We start from the raw sequence: 19,172 nt of genomic DNA on the forward strand, positions 1-19,172 counted from the left end.
ATGAAATTGGCTCTAATTTACAGACATGTGCAGGATGAAGGGGACAAGATTACACACTGCCAAGTGAATCAGCTACTGGGTTGCAACATTTCGAACTGGAAATAAAATTTCTTCATTGAAGAATAGGTATGTGAGGGGGGAGGGGAGCCTTTACTCTTTTTAAATTATACTATATTTGCTACAGAGTGGTACCTCGAGTTACAAACACCTCAGGTTACAAACGCTTCAGGTTACAAACTCCGCTAACCTGGAAGACTTACCTCAAGTTGAGAACTTTTCCCCAGGATGAGAATGGAAATGTGTGTGCCGGCGGCGCAGCAGCAGCAAGAGACCCCATTAGCGAAAGCAGGCCTCTAGTTAAGAACAGTTTCAGGTTAAGAACGGACCTCTGGAACAAATTAAGTTCATAACTAGAGGTACCACTGTATAAATGATTTGGCAAGCCTCCCCCCTAAACGATAACAAACAGAGAAAAAACAAGAAGAGAAAAAGAGAACAGAATTATATTTATGGATTAAAACAAAAATAGAACCATGTGAGAATATTGAAATTATTTAAAGCATCTAACTTCCATTGGATGGTAATTTGGATTATGGCCTTTGAAGATCGTTAGAGATCTAAGAATCGGAGTGTTTGGACTAAATGTTATGACTTTCTTTAATATCTGTGTGGAATTGGTGGAAAACTTCTGCTCCAACATGAATATAGCATATACTGTGGTAATTCGTTCTGGAAGTCCGTTCTTAATCTGAAACTGTTCTTAACCTGAGGTCCCACTTTAGCTAATGGGGCCACCGCCGCGATTTCTGTTCTCATCCTGAAGCAAAGTTCTTAACCCGAGGTATTATTTCTGGGTTAGCAGAATCTGTAACCTGAAGCATCTGTAACCCGAGGTACCACTGTATCCTGGAACCATGGGGCAGCAGCATATGCAGAGTAGATTCCAGGTCTGATATATCCAGTACCCTGCAGACCTACTTCTGAAACACCTGAGAAACGGGTGCCGTGTAGCCTGATTGTGGGTTCAGTATACTTGCACCCTGTGCCTGGAAGCGTGTAGCATGCTGATCACAAATTGTTATCATATAGAGGGGAGGAGGCATCATGCCGCCTGAAAGAGCTCCATGAGGTTTCTCCAGGCTTCCTTTCGTTTGGTCAGAGGTCTCTGATGTCCCAAACTGTACGTGACTGTAGTGGATTATAGAATCCATTGTGGATGCCAAAGGCCACTCCGGAGTTTTGACAAAACAAAATGGATTCAAAACTTTTCAGAGCACAACCTCCTTCGACCGGATAAATGCTGAGCAAATTAATAAAGGAAAATGCAAGCTACACTGTTGACAAAAATTCCCTTGGTTTCATTTCCCATAAAAGTACAGTTAGCTCTTACGTTGTAAATGTGTTTTCTTCCCTTGAAACAGATAACTTATTTTAGTAATAGAAAAATAACACTGTTTGTCATCCAGGATGGAAAATAATCTCAGCGGGGCTACACATAGTGTATCATACAGTAATTGAATTCTCGTTTAATATAGAGTAGAAGCCTAATACTGTTCTTGAGATGTTACTGCTGGGTTATCAAAAACACATTTCAGACAGAACAAGTTGATGAATGCGGTTATAAAACATTTTATTAACGATTCCATTACAATATCTCCATCAAGCCTTAATAATCACAAGCAGGTTCCTTTTAATTATGTTTAATGTGTTCCACTCATAATTTCTTTGTTATTTCTTGGGATGACTATGATTTCCTTAATGTATTCTGCCCCCCCCCCCCCAGTAGGTATGAAATTGCAAGGCCTTCATAGTTTTGGTTGCTCTTGCAATATCAGCAGATTCTAATGACTGCAATTAGCAACTCCTCCAATGCCCTGCTTAGGAGAATGTACCAATGGATGTTTAAAATTCCTCATACCACCCAGGCATTACCCACCATCTCCTGATAACTGATCTTGCCATGTGCTTTTCCGGGTTTGAGGAGACTCTAGCTACATGCCGCCCCCCCCCGGTGGACTCTCCTTGTGGGCTTACCCTCCATGCAGGTTTCCTGGGTCAGACAGGTTTAGTTGCCACTCTCTGACCCTCCCCCCTCAAGGACCTGCTGTTACAGAAGACCTTTGACAAGTCAGCCAGCAGGAAGGCATGCCACCATCATTTAGCAACCTGACTCGACAGGTTGCTGGGCATTGCTGCTCTTCTTATTAGTTTCTAGATTGACCCCTTTGGCACCTGACCCACTAAAACAGAGCTACACAACCAGCAGAATCCTAGGAGTAGTTCTCAGTGATTCAGACAGTGGGGGGGGGGTGCATGCAAGCTTGCAAGCCGGGCTTTTTTCCAGCCGGAACTCAGTTCCAGCTCCTCTCAGGTGGCACCATTGCCATTCTAAGAGAACGAGGGAGGTGTTAAGGATCAGTTCCAGTACCTCTTTTTCTAGAAAAATAGCACTGCTTGCAAGTGAATGAGAAAAACCTTTGAATTACTCCCCGTTTGAAAAACAAACACTGCATATGTTAGAAGGATTTTAGCATTGCTGCTGTTCAAGGGCACAATTTTAGCTAGATTCATTTAATGATGATTGAATTTATTATTATTATTGCAAAGTGCCTTGAATGTTTTGTTGAAGGGAAAGGTGGCCTAGAAAGGTTTTTAAAATACTAAATAAATGAATATGCTGCCCCCCGGAAACTGTTGCTCAAGGAGTTACCTTATGATAAAACTAGTCCTTGACCAAGTGATGCAAATCCCGACATACCATTTCCACAGCCTATCAGGTATTGTTACATCTCCCTGCCTCTCATCCACTGGACCAGCTGCAGCAGGAGCTGATGGATGGGCGCCCTGCAAATCCTGCCAGGCTTCACTAACTCACACCTGCTCTTCTACTCAGGAATAGGATAATATTCTTGGCAGGTCCCATAGATCACTACCAGATCTTTCTTTCTTTCTTTCCACTTTTTCTCTTGCCCCTTCATATTTGATTGTACAGTATTTGATTGTGGTAGCACCTGATTGCTGGCTTTTCAGACATCTGCCAGAGCTTATAGCTCCCATTCTGCAGTCAGTATCTGTGCCCCATAGAGACTGAGGGAGACATGTAAAAAAGTCATAAGAACTGCTTCAAACGTGCAATTGTTGTTCTAACTGCCTACATAACAGGTGAAGGAGACAAATGTGGGTTTTGTAATATGTATCACACAGGTATGTTTGGTGGAGAACGAGAATTAGCTGCATGTCTCTGTGTATAGTCAGTGACAAACCTGAATTTCCCCCCACATAATTTGTAGATTGGCCTCAAAACATGTTTGTGTAGATTTGGTACTAAAAATGGTAAAAATCAGATTTCTGCACCTGTTTTTCAAAAAGCCCTAGATTCTGTGATGTGGCAAAATAAGCTGTTTAAACTGGGGCGGGGGGGGGGGGGAGAGAAGGAGCTACGGTCAGCCCAAGACATTTTGGTACTGTAGAAGCAAAGGCTGAAAGCTCTGCATTGTGTTCTCCACTCTAATTCTTCCTAGTTGGTGTTTTACTTGTTCCTAGCTGGTCTCCCTCCTCTGAGGGGAAGGAGCCAGAGATGCTGAAGGAAAATAGAATGTGAGATGGGCTGCTGTGGATTACTACTGTAGCTAATCCTACCACTACTGTTAGTATTTTAAAAGTAAATAAACTAGGAATAGAATGGGCAGGGGTAAGAGACAGTGAAAGGAAGTGGACGAGTGAAAGAAACTAGCAGGCTGGGCAAAGTACAGGTTGAGCGTGAAAGGAGAATGGGAGAAAAAGTTACAGGAGATGGGTAAAAATACTTTTAAGAGGCACGTGGGGAGTGGAGAAATAGAAAAGTGTTTTTTACCCCACTTAGAGGACCAGCAAATTCTGCCTAAAATGTCACAATAACCTCAAGACATACATCTGTACTTAGCTTGAGAAAAGCTAAACTATGGAACTGCTTGCTGCAAGGAAAAAGCTTTAGTACATAGTGTAGCCATTTCCAAAGATTTTCTGTCACTAGAAAATTGCCAGCTCATTATGCCACACTCTGCCTCCATCTGCCACCTGCACTTGGTAATCTCCAGCTGTCTCAAGTAGTCCCAAAGGGTGGAAAGTATGACTAATCCCGGGTGTATTGGATAGTGAATTGAAGTTAGATGTGTAAACCTAGTTTTCAGACCATCTCAGGTATGAAGCTCACTGAATGGCCTTGGGCAAGTCCCTGCCTATTTGTCTAGCTTATGGCACAGGATGGTTGTGCAGCTAAAATGCATATTGCTCTGAACTCCTTGTATTAAAGATTGAGTAGCACACAAATGCAATATATAAATAAATAACTGGAAAGGACACCAGCAGTTTCCACTTCACCACAATCCCAAAATGTATAAACAGAAAGAAACCTATGTACCCTTTTCACTTTTTCAGAAAAACTATAAATAACTAATAAATTGTAGGTAAAGGGGAGTGCTGTCATTCTTCATTGCTGCAATTCATGCGAGCCTCCAGGAGTCTGAGGGAAGAATAAATAAGGGCTTACCCACCTCCTTCACCCCAGCTATTGATTTTGATTTGCTGAAAGAGCACCAAAGAAAAGAAGTTCCTAGGCAGAAAGGGCAGCTGTTCAACCAAATTTTTAAAACTCTTATTCTCTGTCATGGGAAACAGTGATAGATTGAGAATTGTGGCTTAAAAAAAAAAGCTTTTACAAAGATGGGAATATAGCATTTGTATTTATTACATCAGAAATATAGACTGTTTACCAGAAATATAAAAAGGAGCTAGTCTCAAATATTTGAAAGAAGCCCATAGAGAGATAAGGTGTTTGTTTACTGAACGATAAATGCTAATGTGAATTAGGTGCTGCAGGCCAGATCCTGCAGGGAGTACAGATCAAGGAAACCTTGTTTACCGCAGTCACCTGCCCATTCCATATTCAGAGATGCATGTCTCGCCTTCGCTTGCCTTCCTGATTAGTGCAATAAATACACCAGGGTAACGTAATGGCAGCCTCAGCCGCAGCAAACGCCGGCGCTATGTAGAGTGAAGCGACCGTAAAACCAGCCACACTGCTTCTCTCAGGATGTTTAATTCACAAGATGCTGGTGTTCAAAAATAGGCAGGGTTGTTCTTATCCATTGACAACCAGCATGATTAATTGTTCATGGTCTTTGAGCAAATTCTCTGCAGTAGGCATTAAGGAGCATGCTCCACAGTTGATTGTAATGATTTTATGTGATGAATGTCATAACAGGCTTGTTGCTTCTGACGGGCATGATGTCTTCCTTCCTTCCAAATTGCTAGAGGAGTTTTACAAATATCATGCCATTGAGCTGCATAATTAGGAATGTCCTGAAATATTTATTAAATTTATATACCACCCTTCATCTGAAGATGGCAGGGCGGTTTGCAGTCATGAAGGCACCAGGCGTCCTCCCTGGGGAGAGCATTCCTCAAGTGGGGAGCCACCACAGAAAAGGCCCATTCTTGTGTTGCCACCCTCCAGAGCACTTGTGGAAGGACCTCAGATTGTGATCACAGGGTCCAGGTTGGTTTGTATGGGGAGAGGCAGGACATTTCAATAAAATCCTTACCCTGTGATACACATTCTCTCAGTAGCAGCAATTTGTGGGTGACAAAATGACGAAAACTGTGCACTCCGATTGAGGCTAGGAAGCACTGCCTTCTGATTTGACCTGGTGATGCCATTGGATCTGGCAGCGTGACACTGTCCTTGATTGCGTGGAATGCTAAGCCAAACCATGGAATGCTTAGCATGAGCAATAAACATGAGGCCCTCATAGAGAAGATGGCAGCCACTTGCCCAGTTATTTTGCCATGGCAGTGCTGAGCTGCCATGGTTTGGTTTAGTGTGTTGTCTGAACCCAAAGCTGTGGTTTAGTGCTCTACTAATAAACTTTGAACTGCAGACCACATGATAGCCCTTGGCTACAGCTCATGGTTTGTCTGGAGAGAGCTAAATCACGGCAGTGGAACAACCAGGGAGGACCAAAGTGGTTGTGATTTTCCCTTTCATGGGAGGGTGGGCTGCCCCCACCCATTCTGCTTTCCTTTTGCTGGCAAGCAAATGCCTTTTTTTGGTTAGACAGGCCTTTGGCCTCCACTGGCTGGTGCAGCAGGGTCTTCTGAGGGGAGGTGTTGTACATTTTCTTTTCTTTTCTTGTCATAGTGCTTTTAAATGGATTGAATGTTCAAATTCATCACTGTTTTAAATTTCCTATTGATAGATTAAATATTGATTTTGAAACATATTTTTAATTGGATCTGTTATCGTTCCTGTTGTGAGCTGCTTTGGGACCTGTACTGAGAGAAACATGGGATATGAGTAAATAAATATTCTCTCCAGCAGTCTGCTTATTCCCATAAAGCCATGGTTTGGCTTAGCGTAGCGTACAAACTGAGCCATTGCTCTCTCTCTCTCCCCCTCCCTCTCTCTCTCTCTCTCTCTCTCTCTCTCTCTCTCTCTGTGTGTGTGTTTTAAAAAAAAGACTATCCAGAATAAGAATAATGGCTTGGACTTGGACTCAGTATGTCTTCCCATGGACAGATCTGTTTGGCTGCAATTTCTGATTGGCTGAGATTGCTTCTGCAAGAATCAACATGTTGCAGCTGCTGTGACCAGGCTGTGAATAGTATTTGAAAAAGGTAAATGGGCAAGGGGAGAATTATGAAACACCTCTCTCTCTCTCTCTCTCTCTCTCTCACACACACACACACACACACACACACCCCGGTGCAGTACTATTTATACTTCATTATACTTCTTACAGCAGAATGCATAGGGATGTATGGTTGTAGGCACCAATATTCTTCGAGTGAGTTTCTTGTAGCTCCATTGCATAGCAGCCTGGGGTATTCTAAATATATTTTACTTAATGAGTAATGATGGTCCAATTTGAAGACCCCAGAAGAGGAAGGAAAGCTCTCCTCAATATTTAACACAGTTGGATTGTGGATCCAAAGCAATGAGAACATATCAATGTTGAATATGCCTGGAAGGCAAAAGCATACAGCCATGTATTAGATAGTCACAGATTAGCAGTTGTCCATGAGGAATCTTTAAATTTACCATTTTCAAATGGAACCAATCTACAGAGTAATTGAAATAAGCAGTTTCTGAACTGGCAGAGAGGGTTGGGATAGTTTGAGCTTGACTTCACAGGGCTTTGAATAATTGTTTCCTTACTGAGCTGAACTTTTGAGCCTGCAAGGACATGATAACACTTAAGAGCTGATCTAAACATTATGCAGAATGAGGTGGCGGACTAGGTGGTGAAATTCTTCAGATTACAGGTGTGTGCCCTATTTTTCACTGGCCCTATGGTAAAAAAATATCCTGCATATCATAAGCTCAGATATCATGGAGAGGGCCACTCTAAATCTTTCTCCTTGATTTGCTAGTTTATTACTTGCAAGGAATTGGGGAGAGCCCCACTCCCAGAATAGTATAATATAGAAAGCTACAATTAATTCTTCATAATGTGTAGATTGGCTTTTGATGATGTTTCTTTGCCTGCATGAAATTCTCCATTTAGACTACTGATTGGATTTCTTTGCCTTGGGTTGATTGAGACTACCAGAGAAGGAATTTTATCTTCCTCACACATATATTGAAACCGGGCTCAGTTTTCTTTAACTGCCATTGAAAAAATAAGCTTGAGAATTGTTTGTTAGAAATCTTCAGCCGTATTTCAGTGCCCAGTGCCTTTGGCCAGTAAACACCAGTTGAATAGTTCTAAAATTGGTTTATATTTGTAGTGTAGTCGTGCCCTTAAAGAGAGGTGCCAGAATCACAGTAATAGGATGATGCAGCATCAGTCTTTAACAATATGTAATTTCTTTTGTGAAGGCTAGAAGGTGAAATTTGGCCATTTTATTCTGTATCTGCACAGCTTAGCAAAGCAATTGGTATATATAGGGTGCATACATAAAACGTTAGTATCAGTACAGTCAAGCCTTGGTTCCCAAATGCCTCCGTTTTGAAACGTTTGGGCTGCTGAACAGCGAAAACCTGGAAGTAAGTGTTCCGGTTTTCGAACGTTTTTCCAAAGCCAAACATCCGACGCAATTTCTGCTTGCGTGGTGATTATACCATACATAACTTTAAAAGATAAAAACAAGGACAAATGGTTACATATGACTATAAGGGCGGGACATAAAGGAACGCAAGTCTTGCATTTTGGGCCTTTAGTTTCGGCCTAGTTTGTGGCGCAAACCATCCTTCAATGAATAGCCATCCTAGCGGCGCAGAATCTAGCAGCTGAGCGTGTAACATCTGGGTTTTCATCTTGAAGTAGCAGGGAGGTATAAGGTTGTTCTGTGCAACCTAGGAATTTATGTAGTATAGGCAAAGATGAACCTAATTCGTATATCTATAGTATTGGCAGTGATCCAAGGCCTGTTCCGTTGTTTCCAGTTGCCCAGAGCCACCTGGGCATTTCCTCTCCTCGTACAGAGTCAGGGACTGGACTGAAGAGGAGGGCTGGGGGTCACCCCTCCCTCTCCTCTGCTTCCCTGGGGTGGGGAGCCCCCCTTCTCCACTAGTTTCAGGAGAAGAGGGAGACAGGATTGAATTGCAGCAGAACCCAGAGCTGCCCAGTTATGAGGTGTTAGGAGAAGGAGGGGGAGAACTGCCAGCAAAGACGTCCTTGGAGAGCACAGAAGCGCCACCTCCCCGCGCACCCGCCACTCAGTTAGAATTCAAGAGCGAAGGGCTGAGTGACAACGGACTCCTCAGCCCCTCCGTAGGGCCACAGGCTGGAAGAGGAGCAACGCCACTGTGGCGTTAAGGACTGGATTCTTCGTCTTGCTCCACGGTTGCTGGAGAAAAACTACAGATACAAACTTTCATGTTTCTTCCTTGATCCTTGATGCTGCCGGGGGAGGAAAGAATTCCCCAAGCCTGACAGCAGCCTTCCTGGGTGGCTGAAGGGAGGCCCTGGCAACGGCCAGAGGGAAAGCCCGTCGCTGTTTGGGAATTTCAAGGTTGGCTATATCTGGGAGATGAGGTATTTTCTGAACACTGATTAAGAATTTTGGGTTAGATCTCCTTGGCATTCTGTGTCTTCTGCGTTCTGTTTAATGGTTTTTCTAGCTTGTTCGCACCCCATGTCAAGTAGAATCTGTGGGGTGGAGCCTAGAGTTGTTATGTTTATCGCTGCATGTTTCCATGTCGTTTGGAAATCATCCTTAAGAGTTAAGGGAGCAGGGCCACGCAGGAGGAAGGATAAAATGTTAGTAATTTATAAGAATCTTACTTATCAACCGTTTATATTATTTTCCCAAGGAGCTCATGATTGTGTAATTGTGTTCTCCCACCTTTGTTGTAGCTTCACTACAACATAGCCTCGGGAGGCACGTTCTGCTGAGAGAGGGAGACCAGCCCAAACTCATCTAGTAAACTCCATGGTGTAGGTGGGTGTTTTGTTTTAACAATTCATTTAAAAGGCAGGGAGCAACATTTATTGCAATCCTATTGAGTGATCCTATAAATCACATTGAGTGCAGTGGTACTTGCTCCCAGGTAAATGTGTATAGGATTACATCCTTAAGGCAGCTGTTATAAACAAGTGAATTAGACAAGATTACTGAAATCTTCTGACCACAACACTTATGGTAACTAAAGCACCAAGCTCTCCATTGCAATATAAACCATTCTGCAGAATTAATAAATGGCAACGAGTTTACAGTAAATCCGTCTCAATTTTATCTTTTTCCCTTCACCCTTTGTAATATGTAAATTTCTCTATAAGTGCGAAATCCCATTTCTTGTCTAATCACTCTTTTAGGGAAAGAAGGACTGACAGCATCCCAGCTGCTGTAAAGCTGTTCTCCCATGGGTTTGTGGATTTGGGGTCTAATGGATATCATAAACAGTTTCCAAATAATGTATTAATTTTTCAAAGAAACATTCCATGCGAAGGAACCCCTTTCCCCCCATTTTACACTTATGGCAAGTTGTGAGCTTTTTCAGCCTTGGGAATAAGTCTGAATAAGTCTGCAAAAGGGGCTTGGCAGAAGAGGGAGGGAGAGCTCTGTCCCTTTGGTAGCAAATACCTTCCTTTCTATGCCCGGGGGGGGCACCCTCTCCCTCCTCTGCCAGCCAGCCCACTGCTGCATGGAATTCTATGCACTCAATTCTGTGTCTTGTCTGTGGCTAATAGGCTAGTGCTTATATGCAAGGCTGGGGTGGTTGTAATCTATTTTATTTATCAATACAGATGCACTACCTTACTTTATAACAATTTGTCCACGGAAAAATGTCCCTTATTCCATACATTTTCTCATATCTGCAAAGATATGTGTGGGGATTTGGGCCCAAGGCTCCCAGATCCTAGTCTCACACTTTAACCAATATGCCACAAAGAGGACCATCAGAATATTGGGGTAGAATATCCTCCATCAAGAAAATCATGTTGAGATTTATAAAATCTTTGTAGACGTAATCTGAAGATGTCAAAAATATCTGATGAGTAGGAAATTGCCAGGACCTGTCAGCACTCAAGGTATCTTCCTATCATATTCAGTATTTAGAGGTTGGTTGTGATAGCTGAAGAGATAATTGCCCAGTGCTGACGTCTGACTTTCCTAGTGACCTTCCTAAGAGTATAAAAGTTGTATCTGAGTTCCCCTTAAAACATTTTCTACATTATTCTTAAATAGTTCAGATGTACTGGAGAATCTGGTTTAATACAAGTCAGGAGGTTCGTGACAAAGCCAGAATGTGAAGGGAAGGGAGTGCTTCCCTAACCATGGTTTAGGAAGGCAGGAATGGTTGTCTGAACTGGGTAACAGTGAGTCTATGAGGGCAAAGCGTGGTAAAGAAAGTCTTGATGCCCATTGATGCCCACCCTGCAGTGGAGTGGATGGGCTGTTAGAGATATTTTGTGTGCATGCCAGTACTCAGCACTCCATCCCACTCTCCCAACACTTGAACATGATGAAGAAACAGAAAACAGGACATCTCTATGCAAATAACATGGTTCTTCATGATCTTCCAGTGTTCTGAGGAAGCAAGGTTTCCATGCCTTTCATTGCATTATCTCCACACACAGATGTTTCTTCTTTGTATCCCATCCTAGGAGCTTAGTCTGAGGCCAAATAAACAGCAAGCCAAGACCATAAGCAATCTAAATTGATCCTGGAATATTCCTCCGTATATGTAAAATATAGAAAGCCTTCGTATTACATTTCATTCCTTGACACAGGATTTGGTTTTGTTTTTTACATTTGTGCAATGTTTGAATTTTGTCTCTTGTTACCAAGATTCTGTCACACTTGTATGTGACAAAGAACCAAATCTTGAAACAGAGCCGTGCAGATAAGGTGACGCTGGTTCTTAAGGGTTACAGGCACATACATGAGGTCCCTTACTTTCACGAACATTTTGCCTGTTGTAGTGACAGGCATTCTGTTAATTTATTCTAAAGAGGAAGTTGACAATTTCAAGCACGTTCTCTTCCTTTGTATTTCTCCAGTTGCCCGTTTTACTTTCCTTCCTTTTTATTTATATACCTGTTCTTTTTTCCATGTTCTGCCTATTTAGTTCTCATATTCGTTCACAAACTAATGATGTGTCCTGGGTGCGCTGCCATGCATCGAAACAAACTATGTGCATATGAGAACTGAATGAGATCTGAAAGGAGAAATTGCCTCCTTTGACGTGCTCTGCAAGAGCGTACCAGCTCAATAAAGACCATAGATGGGAAAAAATATACAGGCATATGTGAGGTGAACTATGGAGTAGAATGTACCCTGTCAATGAATTAGAAAATATATTCTAGAAAACAATTCTGTGCTGGCTAGAATATTCGGCTTGCTGTAGTATATGTTTTCTATCCATAGTTTGCATAGTAGCCTCTTGCAACTAAGGTTAAAATTCTTCATATGAAAAACAGGTTATAATATCAGTTGGGTTAGATTGATGTATTATAATATTCTAATCTGCTTCTAAGAAAAATGGAACAATACGATTTTGTTACGAGTTTTGAGAGTTCAGTGGAAGAAAGTCATAATTGACAATAGAGTTAGGGGTGAGTCCTGGGGTAGGAGATTTGTAGTGAAATGTAGTCTATGGTGATAAGAAACTGTCCCTTTCAATCATTTGTAGTAGAGTTAATGCAGTCTGCAGAAGCTAGATTTGCCAATTTGCCCGTTATTCTTAGTTCAATTTATGAAAACAAATAAAAGTAGGAGAAGCTGCCAGAGCTATTTAAACAGTGTTCACCTCCCCTTTTCTAGGGGGCGGTGGCGAGATCACACTATTTAATCTGCCTGCAAAATGTGTGTTTGTTTGACAGCCTGAAGGGGGGGGAGCAGGGGGAGTATATGCTCCTGCTATGCTGCAGTCTGTCTTCAGGTTGCCACCATGGCTGGGCAAGCGAAGAGAAGAGCTAGCCAGACAGTCATGGCTCTGCCAGAGGCGGTGCCAGCCTGCAGAATGGACCATGAGACAGACTGGGGGAGGCTCTGTCCCCACTACTGCCAACCTTCTTCCTCCACAGTTGTCAGGAACCGTGGTGTAGGTGGAGATAGTGCATCCCTTTGTGTCCTGCTGCTCCCATTTTCTGTTCACATTTTTGTATTTCCATGAAGTAGAAACCAACATAGGACTTCTATATGTGTGATGTTTTGACCTAGAATGCAAATGGGGCAATTCAGGGTCTGTTTGCTGCATGCATCTTGCAAGGCAATATATAGGCTCCTGTTTAGAATCACAGCTCCTGCTTTGGGTCCCAGCAGCCATGGTTGTAAAGGAGGGTTTGTGTGAATAAATTCTGAAATATAAGAAACCAGCTGGCGAGGAAATAACTGTATACTTATCACTACTACTGGCTACTGAAGGAGAAGTTGATCTTACACAGTCACTTTCAAGCAGGCCTGCATCAATTGTGAGCCCTCAAGCTGAGAAAAGCCCACTAGCCATATATTGTAGCCTGCCAGACATATGGCAGCCCACCTCTTTTTTACAGTCCCAATAAAACAGCAAAAAGAGGAAGTTTATGAAGCCCCTGGTGAGTCCCCTGAAATGGCAGGTGAGCTGCAGTAAGTGGAACTGAGTGTACTTTTTCCTTTACAACATTCACAGTGAGCTACCAAATACTGTATGTCTGATTTCTCTGATATTTTCCGCTTTAATTTCTTCTCTCTCTTTCTCTTTTTTTAACAAGTTGCATCAGTGCAACATAGACAGGCTTCTTCAATTTTAAAATCTGTGTGATGGAAATTCTGAATCGCAATTAAAATCACTTTTGGCAGGGGGCATTCTATCATACTCTGAGTTGCTTGTCTTCCTGTTGTCAGAAATCAATAAAGCCGCTTTGGGGGGGAAACAAAGAAGCAGGCAATGAAGAAGGAAAAAAGCCGTGATCAAAACTTGGCGTTTGTACACACTCAAACTGAATTATTAAACAACCTAATTTCAAAACTTCAGAAATGCTGTCAGCACACAGGCATCTGCATCTCACTGACAGACTTAAATAATTGCCTTGGGGGAAAATATGAATCTGCAATTCACATTTTCAATTGGCTTTTTAAATTGTCATTTGATTTATATGTTTTCTTGGAATGACTTCGTTACATGTACAATAGAGCACTTATACCTCTTTTGCTAGGTCAGGAATTAACTCCTTAATAAAATGTCTAAAAGTTCAGATGAAGGAAAGTGACACCTTTGAGTTCAGGAAAAAGGCTGGGGAGACAGGCATGCTAGAAGTTTATAAAATTTTGAACTTAGGAGAGGGGGGGTAATTATAAATTTTAATTCTTTTTTCTGGAAATATCTGAACACAGTGGAATTGACTGACAGTAGAAATTTCAGTATTAACAGAAGTACTTCTTCACACAACACACAACATGAAATTTACCACTGCATGTTGTCTTGAGGCTGAATTGTGTCTGAATTGGGGATCCCTCTTACTGTCTTGGAACTTTAGGAGGAACATTAGGTAAATGAATTTAGATTAGTGTCTAGTGGCTCTAGTTTTACTGCTGGAACAAAATTTATCCTCAGCACCCAAGAATCGGCGTCTGTCACCGCTTGCTGGCTATAGGACAGTTAGGTGTGAAAGGGGAGAGGTTGAACTGGGTTCCAAGTCACAACTTATCCTGCTTCCCGTCTCTAACTGCCTAACTGCTCACAGAGTAACCCTCAATTGATTGATTGGTTGATTTTACATATATGCCACTTTTCCACAATGAGCAATGCCTAAAGTGGCTTTCAAGCAAACATTTGAAATATTAGAATATAGGACATATAAATTCAAGCATAAAAAATGCAGAACATGTCAGTAAATTCAAAATAACAAAAACCAACAATTTAGCAAAGACATAATAAATTCAATATTACAAAAACACACACACACACACACACACAGTGTAAACTTAAGTACATAAATACAAAGCAAAAATGAAAGTTAACCGAGATTAAAGTTTCTGGTACCAGTTTTGCTGCAGCCCAAGAACTATGGCTTAAACACAGTTCAGAGGGGAGAGTAGATGACATACAGTTGAGTCCTTCACCTCTCTTCCAGAGAAGGCTGACAGCAGCAAAAAGCAAATGTTGGGGAGAGCAATGCTGGTCAGTCTCTTCTCCTGGAAGTATGAACTTACTGGTGCAGGTCTTACTGCATTTTTGCAATAACTAGGCTGGAGAGAACCAAGGTAGCTGCTGCCTTTCCCTTTTGTGAAGTAGGATTGTGGAACTGGCAGCAACAAATAGAAATTGAAGGTAATACACTGGAACTCTTCTAATTGGGAATATGAAGTAGCAGTTGGGTAACCATTTCACGTCTTGCTAGCTTGCCCTGGCGTATGCACTCAACAGGAATCTACAGCCAACCGTGGTTCCTTGATGAATGAAGCTTATATGATACTTGTGTTTGCAGGTGCGTGCATTTCACATTGATCTGTTGTATTTTTAGCTAAGCACTTAAGACTTAAACTTAAAGTTTTCAAACTTTTTTCTCTGGACTACACTTTCACAATAAAAAATTGCTGAATGCCTCACTGATTTTTTTTATTGATAATAAATACATTGGGAAACAAAAAGAAACAACTCCTAGCAGTGCTTGATAAATAAATAATAATAATAATAATAATAATAATAATAATAATAATAATAATAATAATATAAATTATTTATACCCCGCCCATCTGGCTGAGTTTTCCCAGCCACTCTGGACGGCTTCCAATCAAGTGTTAAAAACAACACAACATTAAATATTAAAAACTTCCCTAAACAGGGCTGCCTTCAGGTGTCTTTTAAAGAGAAGATAGCTGCTTATTTCCTTGACATCTGATGGGAGGGCGTTCCACAGGGTGGGCGCCACTACCGAGAAGGCCCTCTGTCTAGTTCCCTGTAACCTCACTTCTTGCAGTGAGGGAACCGCCAGAAGGCCCTCGGCACTGGATCTCAGTGTCCGGGCAGAACGATGGGGGTGGAGACGCTCCTTCAGGTATACTGGACCGAGGCCGTTTAGGGCTTTCAAGGTTAGCACCAACACTTTGAATTGTTCTCGGAATCGTACTGGGAGCCAATGTAGGTCTTTCAATGTAGGCCTCAGCGGCCGCTCCCAGTCACCAATCTAGCTGCTGCATTCTGGATTAATTGCAGTTTCCGGGTCACCTTCAAAGGTAGCCCCACGTAGAGCGCATTGCAGTAGTCCAAGCGGGAGATAACTAGAGCATGCACCACTCTGGCCAGGCATAGAACGCAACTACTTTTATAATATGACGATGGGACATCCAGAAAGTATAAAGCAATGCAGATATAGTAACATGAATTATTCCCAAAATATAATTATAAACAAGCCTCTTACAAACTCAGTGTGAGGGGTGAGCTTGCTTTTGCCCGGTAATCTAGGTCTAATTTGAGACAACTCTCATCTCCTCATTAGTTCAAAGAAGGCTTTCTCTTTTCTGATCTTTCATATTTTTCAGAGTTGAAAATCCCTATTTACAACAATATGTCATGGAGAACTTTAGAACAGCCATTGCTATTATCCAGCCCTGTTCAAACAGCTATTCTGGATGACAGCTCTGATTGTCCTCAGTATCACTTGATGTTCTTGTTCTCATTTTGAAAAATCCACAGATTTTTTAAAAAAATATTTTGATACTGTACTACACTGAAATGTTTAAATAGTTCTTTGATTGTCCTTGAATTTTTCTGCCATACTTGCCATCCCTGCACCCTTTGTGAACCCCTGGCTTAAGGCATCTTGGGAGAACAGCTAAAATGCAGTGTTTGAAGTGCTTCTTGATGTCCCATGATACTTAATCATGTTAACAAGCAATGGAAGCATTTATTGCCAGTGGAAGATTGTAAGCAATATAACATCCAAGGCACGTGTATTTATTCAATCTTCTGTCTTGGCCAGCAAACTTCTACATTACAGCACTATTGTAAGAAATAATAATAATACACATGCATGAATTATTGCTGAGTTTCCAAAGACTCTAACTCTGAGATCATTATTGATAATGCAGCCTCATCTGTGGAGTTCTAAAGGGCATCAAAAGTAATCACTTTCTATATTCTGTTATTTTCCCTTTCTAGCTCTCATTTGTGAAAGACTTCCTATTTATAATACTTGCTGTTTAAGAAAACCAAGCACAATTTGAGCCATAGCTATGAAAATAATACAGTTATTGACCCTTTTCCCATCAGTTAACTGCCTCTATTTAGCGAGAAAACCTTTGGCTCTAGTTCATACTGTTGTGAATCATTAACATGCTGGGGAAAGATCAGTGCCTTGGATAATTACCGTACTTGCTAAGTAACTTTTAAAGTATAGAGAAACTGAAGTGCTAAGAGCAAAAATATGGGAGGAAATCCAGTTATCAAAAAAAATTAATTTCTGGCTCTCCTGGATGAGCAGCCTATATGATCTATCAGACTTTATTATGCTGCTTTCAAGAATGTAAGATGTTTCAGATGACCTCATAACTTATAAAAGAAAATGGCCCCAGCTGTGCTGAAGTGCTGTTTTTTAATATAAAATATTTGAAGCTTGATGTGTATTTTAACTATGTTTGGTGTAGGGACAATTATTACTTTTCATTATCTGTTGAAGGTGGAAATGAAAGCCTTAAGGACTGCCAAAGCCTTAAGGCAGAGCTTTCCAAACTTTTCATCTTGGTGACACACTTTTTAGACATGCATCATTTCTTCTCTTTTACTAGCAAACCAGAGGTTAAACTAACCCCTTTCCAGGCCCAGGAGGAGCATGGGGAGCCTTGGCGCAACAAACCTACACACTGCAGCTGACACACTAAAGTGTCGTGACACACAATTTGGAAGGCTCTGCCTTAAGGACTGCTGAGGCCTCCTAGCCAATGCAGCTTGTTCCTCTGTTTCAACATTGTGGTATATTGCCAGATCACAATGTTTGGCTGGTGATACATTGCAATGTTGAAAAGCTGACATCGCCCAGCCTTAACTGGCACCATGCTTCCCTTTACAGTAATGGCTGGTGATACCCAGGTGGTGTAATTCTCTCTTTTTCTTTTACCACCAATGTTCATTATTCTTGTAGTGACTGATATTGACTGTATTTTAATTTATTTTTCTTTTTAAGCACGTTGTTATGTTTTACTTGTGTTTGTCATCTTGTTTTTGTAAACAGTCCTGGAAGCCCTGCTGAAGGTCAGTGCGTACATCGTTTAACGAAATAAGTATTTCTGTCATTTTGGCACAGAGCTATGCTGTGCTGTAGGAAATATTTCCGTGTAAATAAATTTGTTACTTGGCTTTGATGTCAGGTTCTTGACAGCTTCTCCCTTTCCTTCCAGCTGTTCTGAGAGCATGTGCTGATGGAGGTGCTAATCGTCTGTATCATATCACAGAAGGAAGCCATGAGAGGTACATCCATAATAATCTGTGCAGATAATTCCCCCCTTTTTATCTTCATGAAGAGCACTGATGAACTTGCATTTGCAGCTTTCTAAAAGCTCTTGGCTCCATCGGGTTGTTCCCCCCCCCTCTCTTTTTTGCAAGGAGGGGGGTCAGAAACACAGATCTTGTTCAACATGAGGCTGCTGCTGCTGCAGCTGGCATCTCTTTGTCAAGTCCTTCTGTTCTCTCTTGTAACATGTTGGATCACTAACCCTCTGTTGTGATGCTGTCACATTGTGTGTTTTCCTGTCCTGCCAGCAGCATTCAGTGATGTGGAGCAAGGGACGCGGAGCACACAGTGTGATGATGTCACAACACAGAAAAGTTGTACTACACATGATGCGAAAGAACTCTATGTGGGATGCCATTTTTTGTAACTCTGCCTTTTTGATTCAAGAAGTAGGTTAAATCTGTACCAGAGGATCTTCCTGTGCTAACAGAGCCCAATGATAAATGCAATAAGTTATAACTTCAGTAAGAGGACTCCAGATAATCCTTTTCCTCAACTACATCTGAAGCTGACAACAGCTGTCACTGACTTAACAACCTTGCCCGCCCATCCCAAATGGGTTTTTTAATGTATAGTTCTGCGTAAGTCTTTATAGTTCATATACAGCGAAAGAGGCTTCCACCCATTGTAGTGTTGCAAAACAATGCATTTGATAACCATGGGGCACAGCTAATCCATTTTTATTGTTCTAGTCTAGAGGAAGGTTCCACATGATTAGCAAGTATCCTGATAACAGTATGAGTTATTGTAACTTTATTGAATTGTATTAATTGTTTTGATGAATCTGTTGCTCTTGTTTGCTTTATTTATATGCCATTGTGTTTGATATTATAATGATTGCAATGTTTGAGGTTTTAAAAAATGCTATTGTGATTATTGTGAGCATTTTTGAGCTCAACATTTATCGTTGGAAAAGCAGAATGCAAATATATATCTTCATCTGAAGATCTCAGGGCAGATTAATATGCTGTGGCATATTAAAGCAAATAAAATCATATCAAGATTCACCTAGCAAAAATTAAGCAATACTACAACTCTTAATTTTTTAAAAGCACAGATTATTAACATTATTATGTATTTATTTATACCCCAGCTTTTTTCCTGACAAAGGCCCACATATATAATTGGTTGTTTTTGAAGGAGCTTTTTTCTAGAATTGGGAAAGGATTTATGTAATTTCCTCTTCCATAATTGCTTGTGAGGTTGACAAGTTGCCCTTTTCTCCAGAGTTGTATGTTTCTTCCTTATAGTCTCACT

General features: G+C 41.3%; 1 protein-coding gene across 11 annotated transcripts in view; it reads left to right on the forward strand.

The window, feature by feature from the left end:
* TPK1 (thiamin pyrophosphokinase 1) overlaps nt 1-19,172 on the forward strand; it is a 217,401-nt gene that overhangs the window by 65,593 nt on the left and 132,636 nt on the right. For 10 of the 11 annotated variants that reach the window (XR_014503866.1, XR_014503867.1, XM_083407135.1 and 7 more), the window contains one exon: nt 17,803-17,872. Coding sequence is in view for 8 of the 11 variants with exons in the window: in XM_083407135.1 (XP_083263261.1) it covers nt 17,803-17,872 (70 nt within the window). In the remaining 3 variants the exon portion in view is untranslated. Of the gene's footprint in view, nt 1-8,657; nt 8,995-17,802; nt 17,873-19,172 lie in introns of those variants that run through there. The other variant, XM_083407137.1, reaches the window with a different exon arrangement.

Source organism: Podarcis tiliguerta (assembly GCF_965153285.1).
Source record: "Podarcis tiliguerta genome assembly, chromosome: 12".
NCBI classification, from domain to species: domain Eukaryota; kingdom Metazoa; phylum Chordata; class Lepidosauria; order Squamata; family Lacertidae; genus Podarcis; species Podarcis tiliguerta.